The sequence below is a fragment of the Elephas maximus genome, chromosome 1 (genome assembly GCF_024166365.1).
Source record: "Elephas maximus indicus isolate mEleMax1 chromosome 1, mEleMax1 primary haplotype, whole genome shotgun sequence".
NCBI lineage: Eukaryota > Metazoa > Chordata > Mammalia > Proboscidea > Elephantidae > Elephas > Elephas maximus.
Genome location: NC_064819.1, coordinates 102672987 through 102691902, shown reverse-complemented (window position 1 = coordinate 102691902; position 18916 = coordinate 102672987). Strand labels below are relative to the sequence as shown.

The following is an 18916-nucleotide window of genomic DNA, read 5'->3' as shown; positions in this document are numbered from 1 at the left end:
GAAATTTCTTCCTTGAGACTTCAGACTTCACCAGTAGGAGTCAGTGAGAGATGTACAGACAACATCTCCAATAGTATCCTCATCGCAGATACAATAATGGATTCCATATGAGTGTTTCCTGAAGTGGACTTCAGTGAGAGCCAAAAGTGTAACGGTAACGGCGACTCAGTGAAAGCAGTCTGTAGAAGGCCAAAGCAGAACGGTCTAATTACATAGTTTTCTGATGATTGGTTTGATCCAGAGATGAAGCCTACAGCAGTGTTGCTCAAATATGCATATGAATTACATGTGGATCTTGTTAAACTGCAGATTCTGATGCAGCGGAGCAGGGGATGTTAGCTGGAGATCCCACTTTTGTAACAAGCTCCCAGGCGATGCCGATATATCTGGTCTGCAGACCATACTTTGAGACATGAGGATATAGATTCCAGGGGAATAGACTGCTTGTCCTTCATACAGTCTTCAATAAATCTAACTTCCCTGATCAGGACTTTTGATATAAGTTTGAAACACACAGTCTGTGATCATACTCTCTAAAAAAAAGGGCCCAGAGTTACATGAATTCTGTGTCTCTGATAAAGGAAAGAGGTGCCTATATGATGAATCAAATCAAGTAGAACAAAGCAATGGTAGCTAAGCAGTAGTATATCAGCACCAGTTAGGGCCCTCACCCCACAATAGAGAATGCGTAAGGAAAACATGGTCTTGTTCAAGGCCATTGGCTAGAGTACCATTGCCAAAGGGAATTCAAACACCACCCCTTTTGTCCCAACCCTTACAGAACCTTGCCCAAATCATGTCCATGTTGCCCTACTGGACACTATAAATTAGACAAACAGCCATGTTGGTTCTCTCAAGCTTGATTCTACTTAGTCGGGTCGTCTTTCTTCCCAGTCAGCCCATCATAATTCATGACAGTTCCCACCTAAATTATATCACCTGGCTATTTGGGTTAGTGGAACAATTAGTTGGTTCACATTACATCATTTGGTTCCAGGTGAATATACATATATTCTTGTTCAAACCATCAAATACAGATATTTGTAGACATAGTACGCTGTTGTTAGATGCTGTCAAGTCAATTCAGACTCGTGGCGACCCTAAGTGTGCAGAGTAGAACTGCTCTATAGGATTTTCAAGGCTGTGACCTTTCAGAACCAGATTGCCAGGCCTCTCTTTCAAGGTGCTTCTGGGTGTGTTTGAACTCCCAACATTTCAGTTAGTAGTCCAACACTTAACCATTTGGAACACCCAGGGGCTCCAGATACAGCATTGAGGGAGACAATTGTGAAAAAAGGACCAAGTAGATGAAAAGCTTACATAAAAAAAAAAAAAGACGATATTAAAATCCATTTCCATCAAGTCGATTCCAACTCATAACAACCCTATATGACAGAGCAGAACTGACGTTTCCAAGGCTGTAATCTTTACGGAAGCAGACTGCCACATCTTTCTCCCACGGAGCGGCTGGTGGGTTCGAACCACCACCAATCTTTTGGTTAGCAGCCGAGCCCTAGCAGCCATTGCGCCACTAGGGCTCCTTGTAAGACAATGTTAATAGTACTAAATGATTAGTATACTAAATTACTTTAAAATTAAGACAAAAAATACTTTACCAAGTCATCAAAAATATCCCTCTGATGCACATGGATGGTAATTAAAGTTTCAAATTTCACTCTATCAAACTTTGATAGGTCATGTGTTGTCTGACTGATAAGAGTATTTAGAATATCCAAAAATTTCTGATTGGTCACTTGCATGATTTTCCTGTCATCTTTTGCATTATTTAAAGCCTCTTCTGAATCATGTGTCCACAACATCTGAATTCCCAGAAGCCCAACCTACAAATTCAGAAGAGAAATAAATTTGCCAAACATTTGAAGTCCATCTGCAAGGATACATAAAACCAAAGCAAACCAATCCCATTGCCTTTGGGTCAATTCCAACTCACAGCAACCCTACAGGACAGAGTAGATCTGCCCCACAGGGTTTCCAAAGTGTGGCTGGTAGATTCAAACTCCTGACCATTTGGTTAGCAGCTGAGCTCTTACTCTCACTGTGCCACCAGGGTGCCAACTGATATGCCAACTGAAATTCACAGATGCAATAGCTTTCACACCATCAGGCAGACTGCCTCCTAAGCATCCTTTCCCCTTCTCGTTATGCTTATTGAAACATTGCATATCTCACCTGTGCTGGAAAGTGATTTAGGAAAGGTAAGAGCTGAAATCCTGTATCACTGATTTGATAGTATGCGGATCTAATGATATTATGTAATGACGACATCTGCATTTTTAACAATTCCAGAAGCCAAATCTCTACAGGACCTTTGGCCATGACTGAACTATCCAACTAAAAAAATACATTACAAATACATCACAAAATAATTAGAATTTTGGTATTTTTACAAATGTCACACACTTAAGTTGATAACTCATAGCCCCTCGATGCAAAGTAACTATTTTCATATTTTATACAAAACATTTGAAACACAGGTTAAAATCATACAATAGTACAGCTGGAAGGAATTATAAAGATCATCTAGTTTAAAACTTCCATTTTGTAGACGATAAAATGAGTCTCAGAGGAGTTAAATGATGTATCCAAACTAGTTTGAGTAATGGATCCAAGGCTACAGAACTAAAACCCAAGTCCTATCCTGCCCGCCGCCGCCCCCACTTCTTTGGTAAGGGAACTGCTTTCTCCTCTACTTAAATTTTTAAAGAAAATTTTAATAACAAAATTTCAACCAAGTGAGTTACCACAATTTTTTCTCCTTCTCTTGATATGACGGCCAAGATACGATCGTAGTCTTTTGCGTGAAACGTCACCTCGTTTATGTTGTCTGATACTGCAGGCAGATGGGGCTATAGGAAGCACAAGACAGAGCAATAACATCATACAGGGGGCTAAGCGCAAAAGCTGTTGTGAGATCTTTAAAAGCCTTAATTTTTATCTTTGTAAATAATTAAGAATATGCGTCATTGTCTCAAAAATAATAATAAAAATGCAGACTCTGCATTGTCCTTGACGAACTCAGATGCCCCTCTTTAAAATTCAGCCCCACAGAATGTTTTCTCCAAGTCCTGGAATGCCTCCCGCTAACTGAAAGGTTGGCAATTCAAACCCACCAACACCTCAGTGGGAGAAAAGACCTGGCGATCTGCTCCTGTAAAGATTACAGCCTAGGAAACCCTATGGGGCAGTTCTACTCTGTCCTATAGGGTTGTTATGAGTCAGGACCAACTCCACAGCAGTGGGTTTGATTTGGATGTTTTTATACTATGGAGATGAAACCCTGGTGGCCTAGAGGTTAAGTGCTACAGCTGTTGGCCAACAGGTCAGCAGTTCGAATCCACCAGGTGCTCCTTGGAAACTCTATAGGGCAGTTCTACTCTGTCCTATAGGGTTGCTATGAGTCAGAATCGACTTGACAGCATTGGGATACTGTGGAGAATGGACTAATTACTGTCACCTTCCTCCAGGTGGAGCCTGAACCATACCCATCCCTGCCTCTTCCCTCCCAGATACATCTGTCTTCTTTCTTGGCTTTATCTCCGGCTTTCACAGCTCTTCCTTCCCTCCTGTCTTTTCTCATCCCCACAACTCCCTGGAAACCAAGAAGGAAGATAATACTAGCCACATCCCGGATTCCCAAACCAGAAACAGCTCTGGGCTGGGTGTTTCACTGCCTTCCCCAGTTCTCTACAGTTTGTTTTTCTCTTTCTCCTGGAAGTACTGGAAATGGCTAAAACCACTTGAGAAGCATTGGCAGGGGAGGGAGGAAAACCAAAAAAAAAAAAAAAAAAAAACCCACAGCCGTCGAGTCAATTTCGACTCATAGTGGCTCTACAGGACAGAGTAGAACTGCCCCATAGGGTTTCCAAGGAGCACCTGGTGTGCTTGAACTGCTGACCTTTTGGTTAGCAGCTGGCGAAGGAGGGAGGAGGGAGGAGGGAGGGCAAATCCAAACCACAGACCCTATTTGATCTAAAAACATTTAGAGTAATAATACTCATAATAATGAATTACATTTAGTAAGTACATATTATGTGCCAGAAACTTTGCAATGCATTTTGCATTTTACATCCATTATCTGACAAAACCCTCACGACCATCATATGAGGTAGGGCCATTAATATCCCAATTTTACAGATGAGGAAACTGGGATACAGGAAATTAAGAAGCTTGTCTACGGTCATCCAACTAGTGAGTGGCATAACCGCTGACTCATGCTCACCAACACCACTGGATTCCCTCAGGTAGATAGGCTCCAAGCGCATAGGAAACAGAACATTTTATACTCAACGTAATATTTTTTGTTGTTGAGAATATACACAGCAGAACATACACCAACTCAATGGTTTTCACACGTACAGTGACATTGATTACGTTCTTTGAGTTGTGCAACCATTCTCACCCTCCTTTTCCAAGTTGTTCCTCCCGCATTAACATAAACTCATTGCCCCCTAAGTTTCCTATCTAATCTTTCGAAATGCTACTGTCAATTCGATCTCGTACAGATAGATCTTAAAAGAGCACAAATGCTCAAGGCAAAAATTCTTTACTAGTTAAGCTAAACTAATGTTTGCTTTTAAGAAGATTTCAGGGGATACGTTTGGTTTCAACTTAATTTTTAATAACTCTTTTTTCCTGCCTGCACTTTTTAAGGTGTTAACTTCATTTTTATGATTGATTACGTGTGCTGTTTGGGAAAAAAATCTATGTCCTAAAAGTCTATTTAGGACATAGATACTTAGAATATACCTGAATGGTATGAATATACCTGAATGGTATGGGAATCACTGGCCTGCCCAAGAATTTCCAGGAGAACTGGATCAGATACAAAGAAGAATCTTGGGAATAGCAGTCGCTTCTTCTCCAAATACCTTAAAATAAAGTCAACAGCATGTTAACAAACGATTTTTCTTCTGAGTTCTTTTTACTTTTAGCCAAGGCACAATTACTAACATCTCCAATAAGATAACAGCAAAACACCTATAGTCATTTCCCATTTGTCTCTGAAATGTCCATGTTTCACCATGGATGACAGTTGGGAAAACAAGTATAAAACCAGAAAGGGATTCAGCGCCAAGCTGTCCCATCATCTGTCATCTTCTCTTTTCTCAACAAGAGGCCTCTTATGACCTTTCTATGAATACTGTGAATCTCATGGCTTAAGTCCTTATAGTGTTGAATCCACCCCCAGTGCCGTGGAGTTGATTCAGACTCATAGCATATTTATAGTGTTGAATAGTGTATATATATGTATATATATGCATATGTGTATGTATATATATATGCATATATATACAGTGTTGAATAGTGGTCTCCAAAAGATATGTCCACATCCTATTCCCCAGAATCTGTGAATGTGATCTTACTGGAAAAGTGGTCTTTGAAGATATAACTAAGTTAAGGATCTTGAGATGGGGGGATCATCCTGGATTATCCAGGTGGGCCCTAAATACAATGACAGAGACACTAGGAAGAAGAGGAGAGGCCATGTGAAGATGCAGACAGAGACTGGAGTTGTGCAACCACAAGCCAAGGAACATCTGAAGCCACCAGAAGCTAAGAGAAAGGCATGGAATAGGTTTCCCTCTAGAGACTTCAGAAGGAGTGTGGCCCTGCTAACACCTTGATTTTGGCCTTCTAGCCTCCAGGACTTTTAGAGAATAAATGTCTGTTGTTTGAAGCCACCCAGTTTGTGGTAATTTGCTACATCAGCCCTAGAAAACTAATGCAATGCCCTAACCCTCAAATGAAAGGTGTTTGTTTTTCCCCCGGAAAAATTTATGTGAAATTTTAGATTTCTATCCCTACCTCCACCATCATGATCAAACTCAAAATGCAGCCAATAGTATTAAATTTGTTTCGGATAAAACACCATGGTATATAAAATAATAGGCAATTTTAAAATCAAGCTCTTACCCTGTAAGGGACTTCTGACATACTTCTAACTGTTCGTGTAAGTGCGGTAACAGTTGCCCCATGGTTTCATCTCCAACACAGCAACTAATCACATTGGGATTCTCATGAGCTCGCTGCATGATTTTGATCCACGACTTGTCAATATTCTGAAATCGTTTTGCTTCCTAAAAAAAAAACCCACAGTCATTAAAGATTAGCATTTGGATAATTAGATACGTCAAAGTTTTCACTTTGGAATTTCCCAATAGTTCTTCAAATGAACGTCTATTTATCTCAGGCTACATAATTTGAAAGGACAATTTTTTTTTTTAATCTGGGTGAGTTTTGAACCACAAAAACCCAAAGTCATAAAACTGCTTATTGAAAGACTGCTTTATTATAGTGGAGTTTATCGTTTGTTTCCTTACATGTAGTACGTTTTCTCAAAGTGCCACATGATTAATTCGCAGAGTTAACTACTTGAAGTTCAAATCTAGTCTTCCAGTACCCAGGTGCTTTGGTTTGATGAGCAAACTGAAGAAGCATGAAAATAATTTTATCTCGGGATCCTTGGAATAATTACAGCTTAATAGTAGCCGGTGGTGGGGAGGACAGTAAAAATCCAAAACAGAAGCTCCACTTGCATTTTGTAGATGAAAATTTTCTATTTATTATGGATGATATTGAGCTTTGCATTCAACTGCAAAGCTAGCTCTAGAAATTAGCATAATCTGATCTCTCTAAAAAATGCAAACTTCTGATTAAAAAACAAATATAAAATTTTTTAGTTTTATGTTTTTAAAACGTGTTACAAAGGGTAATGAGCCATTTTCAAAACCATTTATCTTTGATTTTTAACCTATATTGACCATATTTGTAGGTATGGAAACTCAGTAAGAGCAGGCTTAACTTTATGAGGAAATATACCTTCATAGAATAAAACTACTAGTTATTGGCATTTATTTAAAAGGCCGTGTAGGGTGAAGGACCTACTTTTACCCTAAGTAAGGTGGCCTTTGTGCTTGGCTTCAGAGAAATAGCCGTTGGAGTAACTGGGGGTGCCTTGATCCAGGACTTCCAGGCCACTTAAGAATTTGTACTGTCAAGTGGGGTCTGGCTAGACCACAAAAGACTCACTTGGGAGGCTGATATTAACTAGACTTAAGAGGCATAATTTAGCCTATCATGCAGGGCTGGCCAATAAAAGCCCTGAACACGAAGGCTCAGAAAGCTTCCTGGTTGATGAGTACATCTGCTCTCAGGAGGGCAGCATGCCCCTTGGGACACAGAAACTCTGCATTTTGAACCCTCCCAGACCTCACTCTTTGCATCTCTTCATTTATATTCTTTTTGTCTATAATAAATCTGTAGTCCTAAGTACGGTATACAAAACAAAACAAAAAAACCCACTGCCATCGAGTCAATTCTGACTCATAGTTGGACCCTACAGGACAGAGTAGAACTGCCCCATAGGGTTTCCAAGAAGCGGCTGGTGGATTTGAACTGCTGACCTCTTGGTCAGCAGCCATAGGTCTTAACCATTACGCCACCAGGGCTCCAAGTATGGTGTATTCTTCATGAATTTTGGGAGTTGTTTCAGGGAATTATAAAAGCAAAGGGCCAGTAGGAGCCACAGGTCAGAAATGAAGGGTGTCATGTGGACTCCTGAGCTTGTGGCTGGCATCTTGAATGGGTAGGGGGAAACCAGTCCTGAATTTATGGCCAGTAGGTCAGAAGGCTGGAGTGCCGTGTAGACTCCCCAAACTTGTGCTGTTGTCTGCCTGCTTGGCAATCTGAAGGATGGTGTCCTTTTAACTTGTGAGCTCTGACCTAGCTCCGGGTAGCTAGGGACAGAGAGAGAGAGAGTGCCACAAGGGCAGCTGGAAATAAGGATGGGGAAGTAGGAATGTGAAGACTGGATCAGTCTGCATTTTGGGGGTTGCATTCATATTGATCCTTACCACATAGGCCCTAATACAGCTGTGTTAAAGTTTTTGTTACAGGCTTCTAAGGCTAAGTTTCCTTGCTTCACAGTATGCTTCTAATCTGCTATTACTAAATTTACTAAAAGTTAATTGGTGTTTACAGAATCCAAATTAATTTTAATACTACTCTCAGAGGAATATTACAACATTAACTCACGGAAGCAATGAACACCTGTAATTTAATGGTACCATATTTTAATGTACCTCACGTTCTCAAATAATCGCGAGATTATTCACTTAGCAAATCTGTTGCTTCTTTCTGCAAGTGTAAATCAGGGGTCAACCCTTTTTTTTTTTTTTTTCTGTAAAGGGCCAGATGGTATCTGTCACAACTACTCAACTATGCTGTTGTAGTGCAAAAGCAGCCTGTTGTTATTTTAGTCACTGTCAAGTTGATTCCGATTCCAACTCATGGGGACACAGCCTCATAAAATACATACACAAATGGCCATGCCTTTGATTCAATAAAACTTTATTTACAAAATCAGACAAGTGAGTCGATGGAAGCTATAGTTTGCCAGCTCCTGGTATAAATAATCAGGACTTGCCCACCTGTGTTTGGGATCATCTGTCTTTACAGAAGCACATACACAGCGCACACCAAATTATCCTATGATAGTTATAAAAGCCATTTTTACCTGAGGCAGCTGTTTGGCAATATCGCCACCTACAAAAACAGCTTCAAGATACACCCAAAGATTCTGCACTACCAGCCACTCTTCAATTATATCTGAGGAAGTAGATAATTTGTATACCCAGTTCTGGATATTCTTTTTAAACGGAGCATTGTATCTAAAAAACAAGAATGAGAACTATTATGTTTCAAACAAAATTTAAAAACTAATACTGCCTAACAAAGGAAATTAAAGGAGAAACACTCCTTTGGGAATGGACATTTTTTCCTAAAACAGCAGTCCCTCATAAAACTGATACGGCTCATGAAGTTCTCGCTTCTTTATAAATAAAACTCATGTAATTTCAGTGATTCACTTACTGTTCCCATGTGTCAGTCACAAAATAGGAAAATAGGCCAAGTTTTATGCCTCAGAGGTCCAGTTCAGAATAGTGCTGGTTGCCTCTGAGAGTAACAGGAGAACGAAGAACAGGATGGCTTTCCAAGACAACGTGAACAAAATCCAAGTAGGGGCTACTTGTGAGAATAACTCATAGGAGGACACTATTTGTTACTGGTCTGTGGGACTACTGAATCTAGGGAGAGAGTGCATCATCAAGGGAATTTCCTTTTATGGATGGTCTGGCAGGCTTCATCAAGCCAGGAGATGGACCATCTCTAAAGAGATGGGACAAATAAGATCCCTAAAGGTCAGGGTAGGGTTAAGATGAAACCAGGTTCCCCTGGAGAAAGGATGCTGCAAGGCCACAGTCATGCTTGAGGTCCGAAGTTCACTTACAGGTGCACTCTTCCCATCCACAGACTGCTAATAATAACCAAAAGGAGATTCTGTAATGCTAGAGATCGGGGAGAGATACCCCAAAAGTGTATGGTTCCTGTTTTCTGATCATCAGGGCTGGCTGAGGGATTTATGAGAATGCAAGGTATTCAGAAAGCTGGGTACAACAAAGAAAGAGGAGCAATAGAGGGATCATAGAGGAAGCAACAGAAAGCTACTGGGCAAAGACCCCAATTACCTACAGTTTAATCAAGAATCTGACCTCAGTTTGTGGCAATGGCAAGTACTTTTGATTCGTGTCATGGCATTTCCTGGTGATTATTTCTTACAACTTTTTCTTTTTTTTAACTCCCCATTCCCCCTCTCCTCATCCCCTGATAACCTCTAATCTTCTTTTGTCTTGCTGGATTTACCTATTGTACATATTTCATATAAGTGGGATCATACAATATTTGTCCTTTTGTGTCTGGCTTATTTCACTTAACATGTTTTTCAAGGTTTATCCATGTGGTGGCATGTATCAGGACTTCAATTCTCTTTATAGTTGAATAATACTCCATTACATGTATCTACCACATTTTGTATATTCATTCATCTGTTAATGTTTCCATCTTTTGGTTATTGTGAATAACATAACTTTTCTTGATCCAGGACAGGTTGACTTGAAGGTGCTCATGTGTATAATGGGGTTCTTCCAAGTACGGGATGATGCCTAAGTGAAATGCATAATTTCCCTAAAAGCATATGTTACACATGGAGGTATAAAGGTGAGGGGGTAGGGAAGCTGCACAGAAATTGCCCCAGGGAGGGAGGTGAGCCAGTTTTTCAAGCAGTAAGAGGCATTTTTCCCAACACCCAATATATACTGTCCATCTGGCCTCTGGTTTGGAACTGGATGGCTTCATGTCTAAAGCACCTTCAAAAGCAGGACATGCAGACTAAGATGAAATTGATGGGCATTTCATGGAGTTAAAGCACCTAGTTATTTAGGGCCAAAAATAGTCCTGCATAGAGAATTAAAAAATCATTTTAGATGGTGCATAACTTCCTAATTAAAACAAGAAAGAGATCTGAACCAGTTCCTGTCCCTTGTCTAGGTACTTTCATTGCACGACTTCATATGGTGGAACATGTCTTGCCTGATAGGAAAGCCCATGAAGCCCCATGGAATCAAGTGATGTTGAAGAACCTCAGGGATCCACCAGGAAAGTGTCACAATCCAGGCAATATCTAGGGTCAAGTTTCATTCATGAAGACATACAATTTCCTCTGATGTCACATCAAGGTAGTTCTCTGAAGATCCAGCAGACACAAGGTCAGTCTATGGTTGGCCCTGGAAGAGGCTTTCCAAATCCAGTTGGTGCCGCAAAGTTCTCATCCAGAATGGGTGGCTTCTTATATTCTAACTTTCTAGCAGGGCCTTGGCATTGAGCTTATGAATACTATTACATTCATTTCTACTGCTATAAATAGATATTATACCAATCAGGTTATGTCCAAATAATTGTGAAATGAAGAAGATCTTCAAATTTCTGAATTCCTTGGCCATAGACGCTATTTAGATGAATCTATAGTCCTTCTTCCTGGTCATCCTCGAAATTTGCAATCACCATGAGGAAGTAGTAGCCCATAAAGTCTAGGAACCACTGAATGGTCACTGTTCCCAGGATCATTCCGATTCAATGGAAGTAGGGGATGCACCCTAGGATCTTGATGTTAGTAAATTCAACTCAGAAATTCCTGGACTAGGAGCTTTGTAGATTAGTACATTATCCAAATACAAGACTGCCTCTGGGTCCAGAGGTCATGCAAGCATGATATTCATTAACCAGTGATCCCAACCTGGGGGAGGGATATTAGAATCTCCACACTCCCTGGACACTAAACTCTGTTAATGATGACGGTGTGACATATTAGGTGTGCTGGGGTGAGGAACAGTTGAGAATTACTGCACGGTTAGTTATAGGAACAGAGGTTGCTACTGCCTAGTCCAAGGATCTGACAGAATATTTAGTCTGACTGAGTCCCACAGGAATTTCCTGAAGCTGCCCTTGAGACCACATTGCCTCATTCAGACCAGTGGACCTAGCACAAATACAGATGCTTTTCACCATTAAAAAAAAAATTCAAGTCTGTAAATGCCAAGCCCCTAGCAGTATATTCCTTTCATGTGTGGCCAACATGCCTTTGCTGGGTCATTGGATATGAACGAATTTAGCCAAAGAGGGCAATAATGACAAATCAGAGGAACGAAAGAGAGAGAAGATGAAATGAAAAGGACCTCTCCATGAGGAGCCAAGAGGTTCAGCGGATAAACTGCCAATTTTGTGGGAAATAATTATGATGGGGCCCACCAGGAAAAAAAAGGAGGGAGGAGATAGATGGGTTCCATTAAAGAAGAAATGGAAGCTATGATTAATAGGGAAAACAGAAGGTTCACATAAGGACAGAAAAGAGTTATCAGAACCCTGTGTCATGCCGCAGTTGTAGGGCTGGGCTTTTACCTAAATTCTATAACCATGTTTTAGCTTCCTAGTGCTGCTGTAACAGAAACAGCACAAATGGGAGGCTTTAAAAAAACAGAGATTTATTGATTCATTGTGAAAAAATGTAACTAATGTCACTGAGCAATTTGTATAGGAACTGTCAAATGGGATCCAATTTGCTGTGTAAACTTTCACCAAAAACACAATAAAATATTATTAAAAAAAAAAAAAAGGAGGCAGGGCCAAGACAGCACAGTACCCTGACACTTCCAGTGGTCCTTCTTATAACAAAGATCTGAAAACACAAGTGAACTGATTATATACGACAATCTAGAAGCCCTGAACATTAAATGCAAAGTTAAGGAATTGGACTGAGTGGCAGGGAGAGGGAAAGATGGTGCAGAAGCAGCAAGGAGTTGCCAGACCTTACACGGCAAGAACCAGCACCCTGCAGGCCAGACCGGCCACTGTTCACGGTAAGGCAAGCAGTGGCACTCAGGATGCATTTTCCACATAGGGAGAGACTAAATGGCAGAGAATCTGCTCAACCCTCCAGAACCAGTGAAAAGCAGCCTTTAATTGGCAAAAGATAAGTACATGCGTATAACCTACTGTGTGGATCAAAAAACACCCTGTTTCAGAAGAACTTCTCTCCCATTTACTTGCTCCCTCCCCACTCTGCACCAGTCCCAGGCAGGCTTCCCCTGGGCCAAAAGTAGAGCCCATCAAGTGCCCTGAGCCATTCTCCTGGCCTGGGACAGGGAACCAATTAACAAATAGGAAAAAATAACCTGCCACCTCCCCTAAGCCAGGAACTAGGGAAGAAACAGCTCCTTTGCCTAGGCACAGGCATAAGGGGTCCACAGATGTTGAATGCCTTTGACTCCTGCATAGACCTGTGTGGGCCCATTTCAACAGCATAGGCCCTCATTAGCACAGTATAACAGAGTATATGTACCTGAAGCCTAACTTCACTGTGTCAGCTATACGGTGGGATGGTAGGTTCGTGACATTTCACACTGCTCTGCCCATTGAGCAGGGTCCTCACCTACCCACATCAGGGTCCTGAGGACTGGAGGCTCCACCCGTGCCACCTAGCCACCAGAAACAGGGGTCCAAGAATAAGTGGGGCCTCCCAGTGCTTACAGCCAGAAGCACTGGATGCCCATAGTCTGGCTGCAAAACCCACCCACCCACACACTGTAGGGAACAGGGACACACTTTCCTCCCAGACACTCAGGGGCAGCCATCAAAACCCTACTTTGCTCAGTGCATGACCTCCTACTGCAGCCAGATGCCTGTGCCTATTCTGATCACCCCTGCCCATCTAGGACTGTAGGTAAAGACCTGCACCACACACTTGGTGACTGACTATCTGGACACCTGAGCTGAATCCATAAAGAAAAGTAAATGGACTCCTGGGCTCACATACCTAGTAACTGCTCTAACCACCTGGTGACAGGATGTTAGAGCTTCAAAGGCATCGATACTCAAACTAGCTCACATAAGCAGCTTATTTGGGCATATCAAAATAAGAAGCTAGGACACAGTAAGCAAACATAAAATAAATAAATACAATAACTTACTGATGGCTCAGAGACAATATCAAATCACATAAAGAGATAGTCCATGATGACTTCAGCAAGCTCCCAAAACAATGAGGCAAGAAATCTTCCACGGGAAGAGAATTTCTTGGAATTTCCAGAGGTAGAATACAGAAGATTAATATACAGAACTCTTCAAGAGATCAGGCAAAATGCAGAGCAAGCCAAGGAACACACAGACAAAGCAACAGAGGAACTTAAGAAGATTATAGAAGAGCACAATGACAAACTTAACAGGCTGCAAGAATCCAGAGAGAGACAGGAAACAGAAATCCAGAAGATTAACAACAAAATTTCAGAATTAGACAACTCAATAGAAAGTCATAGGAGCAGAATCGAGGCAATGGGAGTCAGAATTAGTGAGATTGAGGATAAAGCACTTGGCACCAACATATTTGAGGAAAACTCAGATATAAGAATTTAAAAAAATGAAGAAACTCTAAGAATTATGTGGGACTCTATCAAGAGGAATAACCTACAAGTGACTGGAGTACCAGAACAGGGGCAGCAGAGGGGAGGGAGAACAGAAAATACAGAGAGAATTATTGAAAATTTCTTGGCAGAAAACTTCTCTGATATCGTGAAAGACGAGAAAACATCTATCCAAGACACCCATCGAACCCCACACAAGGTAGATTCCAAAAGAAAGTCACCAAGACATAATCAAACTTGCCAAAACCAAAGATAAACAGATAATTTTAAGACTGGCAAGGAATAAATGAAAAGTCATCTACAAAGGAGAGGCAATAAAACTAAGCTTCAACTACTCAGCAGAAACTATGCAGGCAAGAACGATGGGATGACATATATAAAGCCCTGAAGGAAAAAAATTGCCAGCCAAGAATTATATTTCCAGCAAAACTGTCTCTTAAATATGATGGCAAAATTCAGGCATTTTCAGAAAAACAGAAGTTTTAGAGAATCTGCAAAAACCAAACCAAAATTACAAGAAATACTAAAGGGAGTCCTCCCGTTAGAAAATCAACAATATCAGGTAACAACCCAAGACTCAAACACAGGACAGAGCAACCAGATATAAACAGATAAGGAAGTAAGAAAATAAATCAAAGCCAAACCATGGAAAATAGGGAATCGAGACACCAATATGTAAAAGATGACAACATTAAACCAAAAAAAGGGACAAAAAAATGTAGTCATAGATCTTTCATAAGGAGAGGAAGTCAAGGCAATATCAGAAAATAAAAGATTGGTTTAAACTTAGAAATATAGGGGTAAATATTAAGGTAACCACAAAGGAAACAAACAATCCTACATATCAAAAAAAAAAGAAAAACATAAAGACTCAGCAAATACAAAATCAATGAAAAAGATGCAAAGAAAATACATAAAGAAAAATGACTCAGCACAGAAAATTAAGTGGAACAAAGAAACTGTCAACAACACACAAAAAAAGACATGAAAATGACAGAACTAAACTCATACCTATTAGCAGTTACACTGAATGTAAATGGACTAAATACATCAATAAAGAGACACAGAGTGGCAGAATGGATTAAAAAACATAATCTGTTTATACGCTGCCTACAAGAGGCACCCCTTAACCTCAAAGACACAAACAAACTAAAACTCAAAGGATGGAAAAAAAGTATATGAAGAAAACAACAATCAAAAAAGAGCAGAAGTAGCAAAACAGACTTTAAAGTTAAATCACCACGAAGGATAAGGAAGGACACCATATAATGATTAAAGGGTCAACACACCAAGAGGACATAACTATAATAAATATCTATGCACCCAATGATAGGGCTCCAAAATACATAAAACAAACTCTAACAGCATTGAAAAAAAAAGATAGACAACTCCACAATAAGAGTAAGAGACTTCGACACACCTCTTTCAGTGAAGGACAGAACATCCCGAAAGAAGCTCAGTAAAGACATGGAAGATCCAAAAGCCACAATCGACCAACTTGATCTCATAGACATATACAGAATACTCCACCCAACAGCAGCCAAGTATGCTTTCTTTTCCAACGCACATGGAACATTATCTAGAATAGACCACATATTAGGCCATAAAGCAAGCCTTAACAGAATCCAAAACATTGAAATATTACAAAGCATCTTTTCTGACCATAAAGCCATAAAAGTAGAAATCAATAACAGAAAAAGCAAGGAAAAAAAAATCGAACACATGGAAACTGAACAACACCTCGCTCAAAAACTACTGGGTTATAGAAGAAATTAAGGATGGAATAAATAAATTCATAGACTCTAATGAGAATGAAAACACATCCTACCAGAACCTTTGGGGACAGAGCAAAAGTAGTGCTCAGAGGTCAATTTATAGCAATAAATGCACACATACAAAAAGAAGAAAGGGCCAAAATCAAAACATTAACCCTACAACTCGATCAAATAGAAAGAGAGCAGCAAAAGAAGCCCTCAGGCTCCAGAAGAAAGCAAATAATAAAAACTGGAGCAGAATTAAATGACACAGAGAATAGAAAAACAATTGAAAGAGTTAACAAGACCAAAAGCTGATTCTTTGAAAAGATCAACAAAACCAATAAACCACTGGCCAAACTGACAAAAGAAAAGCAGGAGAGGAAGCAAATAACCTGCATAAGAAATGAGATGGACGATATCATGACAGACCCAACTGAAATTAAAAGAATCATAACAGAATACTATGAAGAACTGTACTCTAACAAATTTGAAAACCTAGAGGAAATAGACAAATTTCCAGAAACACACTACCTACCTAAACTAACACAAACAGAGGTAGAACAACTAAATAAACCTGTAACAAAAGAAGAGTTGAAAAACTCACAACCAAAAAAAGCCTGGGCCTGGACACTTTTACTGGAGAATTCTACCAAACTTTCAGGGAAGCGTTAACATCACTACTACTAAAGGTATTTCGGAGCATAGAAAAGGATGGATGGAACACTCCCAAACTCATTCTATGAAGCCAGCATAACCCTGATACCAAAACCAGATAAAGACACCACAATAAAAGAAAGTTACAGACCAATATCCCACAAGAATACAGATGCAAAAATCCTGAACAAAATTCTAGTCAATAGAATTCAACAACATATCAAAAAAATAATTCACCATGACCAAGTGGGATTCCTAAAAGGTATGCAGGGCTGGTTCAGCAATAGCAAAACAATCAATGTAATCCATCACATAAACAAAAGACAACAACCACATGATCTTATCAATTGATGCAGAAAAAGCATTTGACAAAGTCCAACAGCGATTCTTCATAAAAACTCTCAGCAAAATAGAAGGGAAATTTCTCAACATAATAAAGGGCATTTATACAAAGCCAACAGCCAACACCATCCTAAATGGAGAAAGCCTAAGGCATTCTCCTTGAGAACAGGAACCAGACAAGGATGCCCTTTATCATGACTCTTATTCAATATTGTGCTGGAGGTCCTAGCCAGAGCAATTAAGCAATAAAAAGAAATAAAGAGGATCCAAATTGGTAAGGAAGAACTCAAAGTGTCTCTATTTATCAATAATATGATCTTATACACAGAAAACCCCAAAGAATCCACAAGAAGATTACTGGAACTAACAGTAGATTTCAGCAAAGTTTCAGGATACAAGATAAACACACAAAAATCAGATGTATTCCTCTACACTAACAAGGAGAACTTCAAAGAGGAAATCAACAAATCAATACCATTTACAATAGCCCCCACGAAGACAAAACGCTTAGGAATAAATCTAACTAGAGCTATAAAAGACCTATACAAAAAAAAAAAAAAACTACAAGATACTACTGCAAGAAACCAAAAGAGACCTACTTAAGTGGAAAAACATACCTTCCACATGTTAGGGAGACTCAACATTGTGAAAATGTCGATCCTACCCAAAGCAACCTACTGATACAATGCAATCCCAACCTAAATTCCAATGGTACGTTTTAATGAGATGGAGAAACAAATCACCAACTTCGTATGGAAAGGGAAGAGACCTCGGATAAGTAAAGCATTACTGAAGAAGAAGAACAAAGTGGGAGGCCTCACATTACCTGATTTTAGAACCTATTATACTCCACAGTAACCAAAACAGCCTGGTACTGGTACAATGATAGATACATAGACCAATGGAACAGAATTGAGAATCCAGACGTAAATTTATCCACCTATGAGCAGCTGATATTTGACAAAGGCCCACAGTCTGTTAATTGGGGAAAAGACAGTCTTTTTTCCCCAAACAAAACAAAACAAGATCCATACCTCACACCATGCACAAAAAGTAACTCAAAATGGATCAAAGACCTAAATATAAAATCTAAATTGATAAAAATCATGAAAGAAAAAATAAGGACAACATTAGAAATCCTAATATGTGGCATAAACAGAATACAAACCATCACTAACAATGCACAAACACGAGAAGAGAAACTAGACAACTGGGAGCTCCTAAAAATCAAACACACTCATCAAAAGACTTCATCAAGAGTAAAAAAACAACCTGGTGACTGGGAAAAAATTTTTGGCTACAACAAATCCAGTCAGCGTCTAATCTCTAAAATCTACAAGATACTGCAAAAACTCAACTACAAAAAGACAAATAACCCAATTAAAAAATGAGCAAAGGAGTGAACAGCCACTTCACCAAAGAAGACATTCAGGCAGCTACCAGATACACGAGGAAATGCTCACGATCATTAGCCATTAGAGAAACGCAAATCAAAACTACAATGAAATACCATCTCACCTCAGCTAGGCTAGCATTAATCCAAAAAACACAAAATAATAAATGTTGGAGAGGTTGTGGAGAGACTGGAACACTTACATACTGCTGGTGGGAATGGAAAATGGAAATCAATTTGGGGCTTTCTTAAAAAGCTAGAAATAAAAGTACCATAAGATCCAACTTCTTGGAATACATCCTAGAGAAAGAGCCACCACATGAATAGATATATGCACACCCATGTTCACTGTAGCACTGTTCACAATAGCAAAAAGATGGAAACAACCTAGGTATCCATCAACAGATGAATGCATAAACAAATTATTGTATATTCACACAATGGAATGCTACACAATGATAAAGAACAATGATGAATCTGCAAAACATCTCATAACATGGATGAATCTGGAAGGCATGCTGAGTGAAGTTAGTCAGTCACAAAAGGACAAATATTGTAAGAGACCACTATTATAAGAACTCAAGAAATGATTTAAACACAGAAGAAAACATTCTTTGATGGGTATGAGGGTAGGGAAGGAAGAAGAAGAGTATTCACTAACTAGATAGTGGATAAGAATTATCTTAGGTGAAGGGAAGGACAGCACACAATACAGAAGTCAGCACAACTGAACTAAACCAAAAGCTAAGAAGTTTCCTTAATACAACCAAACACTTTGAAGGACAGAGTAGCAGGGGTAGTGGTCTGGGGACTATGGTTTCAGGGGACATCTGGGTCAACTGCCATAACAAAGTTCATTAAGAAAATGTTCGGCATCCCACTTTGGTGAGTGGCATCTGGGGTCTTAAAAGCTGCCGATCAGCCATCTTACATACATC

At 39.7% G+C, this 18916-nt stretch overlaps 1 protein-coding gene across 1 annotated transcript in view; it reads right to left on the bottom strand.

Annotated features, from left to right (window-relative positions):
- Positions 1-18916, bottom strand: part of DNAH8 (dynein axonemal heavy chain 8) — a 367281-nt gene that overhangs the window by 191017 nt on the left and 157348 nt on the right. The window contains exons 37-42 of the mRNA XM_049891307.1: positions 8537-8690; positions 5935-6098; positions 4787-4889; positions 2763-2867; positions 2191-2352; positions 1617-1841 (exon numbers count right to left, since the gene is read on the bottom strand). Of these exons, the coding sequence (XP_049747264.1) occupies positions 1617-1841; positions 2191-2352; positions 2763-2867; positions 4787-4889; positions 5935-6098; positions 8537-8690 (913 nt within the window). The remainder of the gene's footprint in view (positions 1-1616; positions 1842-2190; positions 2353-2762; positions 2868-4786; positions 4890-5934; positions 6099-8536; positions 8691-18916) is intronic.